This window comes from Pseudocercospora fijiensis (genome assembly GCF_000340215.1).
Source record: "Pseudocercospora fijiensis CIRAD86 unplaced genomic scaffold MYCFIscaffold_9, whole genome shotgun sequence".
In the NCBI taxonomy this organism is placed as follows: Eukaryota; Fungi; Ascomycota; class Dothideomycetes; order Mycosphaerellales; family Mycosphaerellaceae; genus Pseudocercospora; species Pseudocercospora fijiensis.
The window spans coordinates 3,301,402-3,311,690 of record NW_006921540.1 but is presented as its reverse complement, the minus strand read 5'-3'; the positions used below and the strand labels follow the sequence as shown (position 1 = coordinate 3,311,690).

General features: G+C 46.0%; 3 protein-coding genes across 3 annotated transcripts; 2 read left to right on the top strand and 1 right to left on the bottom strand.

Moving 5' to 3' along the window:
• Positions 1–285: 285 nt before the first annotated feature.
• Positions 286–1,659, top strand: MYCFIDRAFT_97482 (uncharacterized protein; the record flags this gene model as incomplete). The annotated part of the gene is made up of 1 exon (XM_007932885.1): positions 286–1,659. A coding segment is annotated over one exon (1,374 nt), but the record flags the coding sequence as incomplete, so codon positions are not given.
• Positions 1,660–2,547: 888 nt separating this feature from the next.
• On the bottom strand, positions 2,548–4,284 carry MYCFIDRAFT_43629 (uncharacterized protein; the record flags this gene model as incomplete). The annotated part of the gene is made up of 1 exon (XM_007932357.1): positions 2,548–4,284. One exon carries the CDS (start codon positions 4,282–4,284, stop codon positions 2,548–2,550), a length of 1,737 nt encoding a protein of 578 aa, XP_007930548.1.
• Positions 4,285–5,341: 1,057 nt separating this feature from the next.
• MYCFIDRAFT_110371 (uncharacterized protein) lies at positions 5,342–6,294 on the top strand (the record flags this gene model as incomplete). The annotated part of the gene is made up of 4 exons (XM_007932884.1): positions 5,342–5,504; positions 5,556–5,680; positions 5,742–5,926; positions 5,985–6,294. Coding segments are annotated over 4 exons (783 nt in total), but the record flags the coding sequence as incomplete, so codon positions are not given.
• Between the last annotated feature and the right edge of the window lie 3,995 nt (positions 6,295–10,289).

The following is a 10,289-nucleotide window of genomic DNA, read 5'->3' as shown; positions in this document are numbered from 1 at the left end:
ACGAGGTCTCCATCGTTTCAGCTACAATCACCGCCAAGCAATGTCCACTCACGACCGGCCACGGCTCCGACACCTCGTCACCATAGCTTTGGGTCTGGCGATCGACAGCCCGCTCAGCGAGAGGCCGGGGCTCACTCAACGACTCCGACCAAGTCAGCTTTGTCTCCCACGATAAGCAGAATACCAGATGTCGAAACTGCAAAGGCAGCCACAGTCGGCCCGTGGACCCCACGAAATCCACTGATCGAGACACAATTCCTCAAGGATCACACTGGTAGGCATCGTTTCCTGGGACCAACTTCGACATGGGCATTCACTAGGCGCCTCACATTTCTGCTTGAGCAGTATGAGCCGCAACAAGAAGCGACGTTGTCTCCATTTTTCATGGATGGAGCAGCATTCCACCTGAAATGGGCTGCCAAGCCTACCATAGAACGTTCAGATCTTCAAGGTCTGCCTCCCAAGAATTACGTGGAGTACATATACTCGACTGTCAAGTTCCAGCTAGGCGACTTATTCTCCATGGTTGATGAGCAAAGCTTCTTGCAGAACTGGCGGGCATTCCAAGAAGATCCTTGGAATACCGTGCAACAGCATCGCCTATGGTTCGTAGAGTATCTCTTGTTCCTCGCCTTTGGCAAAGCTTTCCTCGGAGAATCGGATGGGTCGAATGCACCGAAAGGTCATGAGTTCGCGGCTCGTGCCATGTCTCTGCTCCCAGGCCCGTTCGAAATGCACCAGGAAGAGCTTCTTGCAATCGAGGTCCTCGCTCTCGTGGCATTGTATTTCCAGTCGATTGATATGCGAATCATAGCGTATCAGTATATTGGCCAGGCTGTTCGACTATGCGGAGTAGAAGGAATACACCACGACATGCCTGATGCGTTGGTCGGGAGGCAGAAGTCTGCCAGAGCAAACTTACTATGGTGGAATGTCTACAACCTGGACAGGTACTTCTCTGCTCTGATGGGCTGCTCCAATTCCATCTCGGACGAGCAGGTATCCGCAGAGATGCCGTCGGTAAAGGACAAATCGCTGTATGCCACGGCACTCACCCTGCAGATCAGTCTATCAAAGCTGGTTGCCAAGACTTGTACGACAGTATATCATGTCAGCGGCGAAGGCTTGGGCGGTGACTATGTCAAGAACACGACTATCATCTTGCACGCTCTTGCAGAAGTGTCGCAGGAGCTGGAAGCTGTCATGCCCAACTTTTCGAAGGAGACGCCGACAGACTTCCCGCAAGTCTTCTCTCATGTGACTCTCTCCTACCACCACTGCATCGTGCTCGCGACCAGACCACTGATCGCGTGGTTATTGCTGCTCGCCCTGCCTCCAGCCTCGACTGATCTCCAGAACTTGGCGTCACCGATCGCTGCGCTACTCCAGACCTCAGCAGAATCAGCATTGTCGATTCTTGCAGTGCTTTACAAATTCGCAGGCAACGACCTTCTTGAGACCTTCTTGCCTTTTCATCTGGAGTTCGCCTTCTCGGCAACCCTACTATTATCCGTTCTCGACGCGATTCTGCCTGAACATGTGCCAGATCGTGCGTGGCAGCGCTTAGCAGAAGGAGTGTTGCAAAAAATGCAGAAGAAAGGCAACATTGTCGTGCCACTCCGTATGGCAGAGTTGCGGCGCCTGGAAGAGCTGCTCAACCAGCACAGACGCCCTCCTCCGCCGCCTCCAGCAAACCTCGCGATTCCGCCCGGGGATGCGCTTCACGGTGACGGCATCATGATTAACCCTGGCGAATTGCCCAGTGTTGGTGAGAACGCTGGCTTGGACGGCAGCTTCGATTTCGATACGCCGTCGTCTTGGGATGTGCTTTTCGGTGCTTGGCCTCCGACTAATAGTGAGCAAATTTTGGAGCTGGCGGATGAGCTTGACTTGGGCGATTTCAATGCGCCTATGTATTTCCAAAATTGAGCTTCAGCAGAGTCTCATGCGTGCTCGCGAAGTCAGCGACAATTATGAATATGGTCCGCAAATCTATCACCGATCCGCACTTCAGTTGATCTCGGCCCTAGCAGATCTTATTTTCTTCTTAAGTCTTTTTCTATCTCTTTCAAAGTATAGAATAAGATGAATAGTTACTTAAAGCTCTTCTAAAGTATTTCTACAATTTACGAAGAGAGGGTAGTACTCATATAAAGCTTTTTTTAGTATAGAAGTGAATGTACATAAGGCATTGGAATTCGCGTTGTTATAGTTTAAAACCATGGAAAATTGGGGCTGGATTATTGCCAAATGATCGGCTTTTACCGTCACCGTCACCGAGCAGCCGTGCTAGTTCGAATGGACTAAATGCCTTAGCATTCTATACTCGGGACTGTGAAAGACCTTGATGAAGATCTATTCGGCAGTCGCGTTGCATAGGATGGACAGAACGCTGGTTTCAGTGATATTGGCTGCAAGGGAGGTGAAGTTTTCGCATGCGTTTCTTAAGTTGAGCAGATGTAGAGTACCTACAGCAGAAGCTGTTCGACGCGCTTGTTGGCGAGAGCATTGATGCTAACCATGCAGCTTCGAAGAAGTGTACCGTTGCTACAAGAACCCGATCAAGGTATCCAACATCTCTTCGGTATCTTCGTCGCCTCCTTCAAGACCTTGCTTTTGTTCTGCCAACGAAGTTCTGATCACAGCGAGTCCACCTTCGAGTTCTTTTGAGACTTTCGTCCTCACTTCCGGGTCTTCTGCTACCAGCCAGGCAAGAGTTACATCAGTCATCTGCAAGCAGAAAAGTCCACCATCCAGACGCCTTGAGAAAAATTCGGCTTCGCGTTCCTCAATTTCGTCGTCTGAAAGCGTTTTTTGCTCCAATCTGATCTCTTTGTCTGCAGCAGCGACTCTCCGTGCATAGTCGCTGCGCAGTTGCAATAATCTTGTGATCTTCTCGTGCTTTTTCTCAGTAAACTTCGCCAGCGTCCTGATCCGCGCCGCAGACTCGCCGGGAAGTAGTCGAAGTAGAGCTGAGAATATGCCGAGTAGATGCTCGATATTCGCGAGGTCTTTGCTCTTCATGAACATGCTGAAGGTTGTCTTCAGTCCTGCGGCTTCAACGATCTTCTCGCACACCTGGGAAGATGCGAGTCCTTGGCCATTTGTTGCATGGTCCAGCACTCGAAGCCCTCGTTGCGATATGGTTTTTGTGCCTTCCTTGAGCATTATGAGCATTAGCTCGACGCCTTCGGCTTCGACGAACTTTGTCTTGCCCTCTGCTTCGTCCACAACGCACGTAAGCGCATCAAAGAGATTTTCGACATACTCTTCTTCCGAGCTATCTTTCTGTGGATCCCGTTTCCGATATGCTGCCAGCAATTGGAGGAAGAGGTCAATACCATCAATATCGATAGCTAGCCGTTTTCGTAGCAGGGATGATGACTGAAGCAGAACCTGCAGCACCTCCGCCGCGTACTGTTTATTCTGGCCGACGGGCTTCTCGGCCGATTTGATTCGATTGCACAGCCACATCAAAACCTTTTCCGTGCCAATCTTCTCTGCGATCGTCTGCTGTCCTGCCAGACTCTCCATCACAGAAAGACTGTGATAAACACCACTCCGATCACTTTCAATTTTTTCGTTAAGGCGTCCAAGATTACTCATGAGCAGATCCATAAGATCAGCATCGAGCAATGCGGACACTAACACATCCCACTGCTCTTGCTCAGCTTCAACATCCTCGTCAAGCAGCTCAGAGATAATCTCAATCGCTCCTATCGCAATGTCCGTGTTGTCGTGAGCCAGTAACCCAACCAAGCTTGCGACACTCCCACTTTCCGCAAATTCAGGATACAATTCTGGGTGCTCACCCAACAAACTCCAGCTCTTGATCTCAGCGTCCAAGTCTGCTTCGCTCCCCATGAATTTCGCCGGATCCGTCTCAAATTTTGCCCGCAATTCCGCATTCTTGCTGACCTTCTTCTCAAACGTGTTCGCTAGTCGCCTTAGCCATGCAGAGTCGATCTTCTCCTCCGTATAGGTTTCTCCATCTTGTTCATTGATGTAGTCGAGAGCTTCTGCTGCATCGCGGGTCACTCCGCTGCCAAAGAATCTTCCATCTTCGTCGTCACCATCGTCGTCTTCGGGAGGGAGTTCAGGTCCAGCTTCGAGGTCATCATCGTCCTCTGCGTCTTCTACTGAAGCGCCATTTCCATGCGGTGATGAACCGTCGGAGAGTTTGCTCGCTTTGTAGACTTCTTGGGCGTTCGGCTCTTCGAATTTGCGCTTGTTGGAGCCAAGGGGAAGATTGGGCTTCTTGAAGAGCTCGTCGACGGATGTCATGGTTTTAAGGCGTTACGTAGCGAGAAGGTGATTTGCATGTGAAATGTTTCTTCGCGAAGTTGTGATGAAGCTTTGGGCGGAATTAGGTCCGTCCTGGTTCGAGGTTCCCTGCAGCTTCACCCTCAGCTAGTCTCAGGGGACGCTCAGACCACCTCGCGTAGGGGGCCAATCAAGCGCTCCTCGGGCTCACCAAGATTGCATCCTCACTCTATTCTATCTACCTACCTCACTACACCCTGAACGTATTCTATTCTGCTCCTATGCTAACAGAGCATGTCCCACTCCACAAGCGAAAACCGAACCGATCTTCTGTACCCATATTGATTTGAGCTTCCAGGGCTCCCTGGACCTCAGACCTCGGAGACGTGTTGGAACTTGGAAGCTATCCTCCCTGACTCTGGATAACTCGACATCATGAGCTTTCCTCAAAACAAAGCCGAAGCCGGTCACAGCTACTTAAGTTCGCTTACGGGCCCGGATTCAGGTTCGGCAACGATGGGTGCGGGATCGATGGAAAGCTCGAGAGCCCGAGCACCCACGCCGGTCACGGCAATGGCCGGTGAGATACCTGCCTAGCTTTGCCGGAATCTCATCGGCTCTGCGTGTACATCATCAAACGACAATACTCGTGCGGGGAATTACAGCTTCAAATACTGTGAGATGCAGCAAGTACCGTTTTGAAGACTCAACAACGCACAGTGCTAGACGAATCACATCGCAAGCTGGAGCTTGTCCGGTCCTTGCTCGCCAAGTCTCGCCCAATGTCGCCATGCCTTTCAGTGTCTTGCCCCCGACAAAGTTTAATCATACTGTAACTCTCGCGGTTCACCCGAGACCTGTCGACAAATAGAGTCACTGCTCTAGCTATCATGAAGAACGTCACTCCTCTTTTGGACATAATATGCCAATGCCATTAATAGACGTACAGCCCATAAACCTCGAACCGCTCTGCACTCCGTGGCCGTTTTTTGACGTACTTGTTCACAAAGAAGCCAGCGTTGAAACAGCCAGATCCAACTAAGATATGACAGTCAGTGGCCATGCTTCACCGGCAGCTATATACGCCGTTGTATTTACGGCAACAATATTCGCCATTTTTGCAGTGGCTGTGAGACTTTACACCCGCCTCAAGATCGTCAGGAGAATATGGTGGGACGATATACTCATGGCGCTGGCCATCTTCTTCACGTGCATCTTCACAGCAGTCATCGCTGTAGAGAGTGAGTTCTTTCCGACACACAAGCAATATGACAAGTGCTGATGCTATGGAGCACATTTTGGCTTCGGAAAACATTCAGCGAGCCTAAACACAGAGCAGAAGTCGAATAGGTTGCTCTGTTTCTGGCTGAGCGTGTACTTTTACCAGATTGGGATCGGTCTGGCAAAATTGTCCATCGTGAGTATCGTGTTACGATTTCAAAGATCTCGATGCTGAGAATCTTTGATACGTTCTGCAGATTGCTCAGTGCGTCCGAGTATTCGAATCGATCCGGACGTTTCGCTTTGTCGCATCGTTTCTTGGGCTTGTCGTGACAGGGTACACAATCACGACCTGCTTCGTGACGCTGTTCTTGTGTAAGCCAATCTCATATTTCTGGCATCCGGAAAGATCAGGACATTGTCTCCCTACAAATCCAATATGGTAAGTTCCAAATTCGTCACCGCTTGCGACCAATTGCCAATTGACGTGCGTTGGTCAGGTTCTTCAACACCACCTTCAGCATAGCAACAGATATCGCCGTCGCGCTTCTGCCGCTTCCAGTCGTAAACACTCTGCATTTACCGAAAAGGCAGAAACAAATGCTGATGGCCGTCTTTGCTCTCGGAGGATCTGTATGCTTGATCAGCCTCATCCGTCTTTACAGCCTCTATGTTGTAACTCACAACCATGACGACACTTGGGAAGATCCTCAGGCCTCTATCTATTCCAGCATCGAGACGTTGGTCGCCATCATAGCCGGCTGTCTGCCGACGTACCATGCATTCTTGGCCAAACGCTTCCCGGGACTGCATCAACGATACGCAATGCATGGAAATGTGACCCAGGCTTTGCCCTCTCTGGACATCGATGTTGCGTTTCCCATTGATCAAACGACTCCACGAGCCGAGAGCGTCTCCAGGGATACGATGACGAGAGATAGCGGGAGCATAGATAAGCCCGCTGCGAAGTCTGGACATATCTCGCAAGAAACGACAGTGGGTCTGGGATTAGCCCGGAACGAGATGGAGTCTTCTGGCGAGAGGTCCGATCAAGATTGCGAGAAGGCATGGCTTGAAGCCGTACACGATGATGACAGCGTCACCAAGGCTGAGCGAAGGCCGTCTTGACGCTCAGGCGTGCATTTTGAACACGCAACGTAACAGGGATTCAGTGGAAGGATCTATTTAAGTGGTTTGGTAGCGAGCAAAGCCGATTGTGCTTTTGTGAAGCAGTGTTTTACAATCAGTGCACATTGGCTGGACGGCAGTGCGAGCATAGAACAGTTTGATTTGGCTATCATTTCTTGGCGTCATCTCTAAGAGAGCGCTCGCTTCGAGAAAGATGGATCTTGGGTACCAGACTAGATTGCTCAAAGGTATTGTCGCAACACAGGCTACGAGGCTGCTCTGAGAAGTGAGGCAGCCTCGTGTGATTCTATTATGGCTTAGTGCTTGTACTAGGTTTTGCAGAATACGTGAGAATGCCAAGAATAGCGGCTCCGCAGCAGCTATCTATACAGTTTGCTAGGTATAATGCTCCTCTTTTGCTCCTATAGACTTTAAATAGTATCCTTATACTACTAGAAGCTAGAATGTCTATTATTATCTAGTTACCGCCCGAGTTAGCAAGTGCTATATATATCTATACTACTAGTTACCTCTTAAAGTAGTATTTCGAGATGCCGCTAGTCTAGTAAACAGTACCGCCGCGTAAGACTTAATCGTAGAAACTAGTATCGAAGGAGTTGCTAGCGTATAAAGAAGCTATTATAAGACGCGAGTCGCCGAAGAAAGATAGAAACGTAAAGAAGGGCGCGAAGAAGAAGATAGTAGCGTAGGCGCTTTAAGAGTTAATAAATTCGCTAGCAAATAATACTAATACGTACCGGCGGTTCGCGTAGTAGTAAAAGGATAATAAGGACGCCTCGATAGCTATAGAAGTTAATATAGGTAATTAAGTTAAAGAAGGCGAGTTAACGCGACTTAGTAATATAGCGCCTACGCCTACGCCTATACTGTAGCGACTAGTTAATAGAGCTTAGATAGATAAGGACGATATTAAGACTGCCTTAGCCGACTTGCGTAACGGCTTCTTATATAAATAGACCTAGAAGCTTCTTACTAGCAAGAATATTATCTTAGTAAAGAATTTCGACCGTACTAGCTAGAGCGCTTACTATAGCGATAAGGCCTATCGCTAGGCTATCGATACTACGAGGAAAGAAGGCCTCTTCGTCGGTCGTAGCTTTATTATTATTATAGTAGCGAAGGTTACGATAAAAGACGAGTTTAGATAAGACTTCGAGATAGGTATACGGCTAATCCCGCGCCTCGATTTCTAGTTAAGTACTAACTCTTCTATATAGTCTAAGACTATATAAAAGCGCTCTCGGAGGGACTTAAATATTATCGTAAAGGCAAGGACAAGATCCGCGTAGATATAGAGTTCCTTACTACTATAAAGGATATACCTACCGCTACTCCGAAGGTTAGCAAACTAAAGCCTAACGATTAATAGCTTATCGAAAGAGAGGCGTTTATTACTAAACGTCGTAACTTCGGTAATCGAGCCTATAAGATTAAAGCGGACAATATATACACTCTTAGCGGCTATAATAATAAAAGTAAATAGTGCTATCTTCCTCCTAATCTTCCAAATATCCCTAGGCATTATTTATAGCTCTCGAATGCCTCCTTTAGCTTATAGTCTTTAGCTTAGAATAGTAGATAGCTAGGCGTTAACTCTAAGACCCTATTAAAGGCCGCTTTTAATTAGATAAAGATATATAACGAGAATATAAAGAAATATAAGAAGAAGGAGCCTATAATACTCTAGCCGCTAGATTAGACTCTTTATCGTTCTCGCTCTATACTAGCTTCCTTCTAATAGGCCGCTATTAATTACTAAAAGCTTCTCGAGACCGCCTTTAGCCTAGCTACTAGCTTTGCTAATAAGCTAACTGCTACTACTATTATCGAAGAAGCAAGTTCTTATTCTTAGCAAGAATCTCTAGCTCCTATAAGGATTGCTACTATACTCGGAATACCGCTAAGAAGTCTTCTTAGATAGTTCTTTAAGTAGGTAGCAAAGTAGCTAGAGTAGCTTAAGGAAGAAGATAAGGAATAGCTTATAAAGATAGAAGATTACTTTATAAAGGAGCGATATAATTATAATTAGATCTATATACTATCGATAAAGACTTAGAAGGAGTTAGGCTTCTTTAAAGGCGACTATAGGTCTATAAGAGATAGCTTAAAGCGCTTTTAGAAGCAGAAGTTAGCCGAGAGAAACTGCTAATAGCAATAGCTAATAATAATAATATTTATAACGGAGTAGCGGGCGTACTTATATATCGAGATTAACTAGTAGTTTCTTAGCAAACTAATAACTTGTTTACTTAGTTATCTCTCCGCTAGGTATACTATAATTGTCGTTATTTGCTTCGAGAAGTTCTTCCGAAACCTCCGCAATTTGCTTTATATAAAAAGCGGGAGTACCCGCTATACTATTAGAAGCCTCTCCTATAGTCTTATACTACTATATCGCGATAGATATATATAAAACTTTATACGGAGCTTTAGATATATACTAAGAAGGAGCTTGCTAATTTTTATAGTATAATATCTATATATTATAGTACTATACTAGCAGAGTATTAAAGCCGTGTATTATATTATCTAGCTATAATCTATTAACGTCGTATCCGCTATATTTGAATAGTTTCCTTATATCTACGCCTATAATATAGTCTAATACCTAGTATAAGAAGTCGGCAAAGTTAGCGTACTTATTTATACGACTTTTGTTCTTTTTTATCTATATTTTAAGGATATTAAAGGTCTATTCTATCGGATTCAAATCTAGCGAATATAGCGGCAAGTATTCGAGTCTATAGCCTACTAACGTAATAATACTCTCGACTTTGTCGCTATAGTAGATTAAACAGTTATCTATAACAAAGATTATCTTAAGGCCTTTAAGAAGCGGCAAAACCTATATCTCGAGCTAGTCGTCGAAGGTAACTTAATTAATACCGCCTTCTACGTAGAGAGTATAAGGCAGGTATCTATTAATAGTAAGGGCTAGCAAGACAGATAGGCGCTTCTATCGTTACGTATACTATATATCGTAGCAATCTATACCCTCTAGCGACTATCTATATTTCCTATACGCTATCTTCTTATTCGAGGCTGTTTTATCTAAAAGTACTAACTTCTCGATAGGCTAACTCTTAATCTTCTTACTCTAAACCGCCCTATTCCTTGTATTCCTTTTAGTAGCTACTTTGCGCGACTGCTTTCGAGACTAGCCTATAACGCTAGTAAGGGTGCGGTAGACTATAGAAGGGTAAACTTAAACGCTAAAGTAGTTAAATAACTCGAGATATATCTCTTTAAGGTACGCTTCCGATCGGTCTCCTAGATATTCTTCTAACTACTATAGTAGTTAGTATAGCTTAAAATCTACCCTAATCGCTTACCTCTCGCATTTTAGGCGTTAGAGCCCTCGGCGTACCCGCCTTACCTCGAACCGGATAGTAATACTCGTCGAAGAGGTCTATATTTACGCGCTATCTAGTATTAATATAACGTTAATATAGCGACTCTAGTCTTCTTATAGATCTGTTTTATAGTGAAATTACCTCTAAAGAGCTAGGCCGCTTTAGAGATAGTATCTACGGGCATTCTAGTACTATAGCTATTACGCCTCTTAGGCTTCTTTAGTAGCTGTTTCTTCGACTTCTTAGGTATCATCAATAATACCTATAAAGGCTCTATACTATTAAAATAGCGACAATACGATA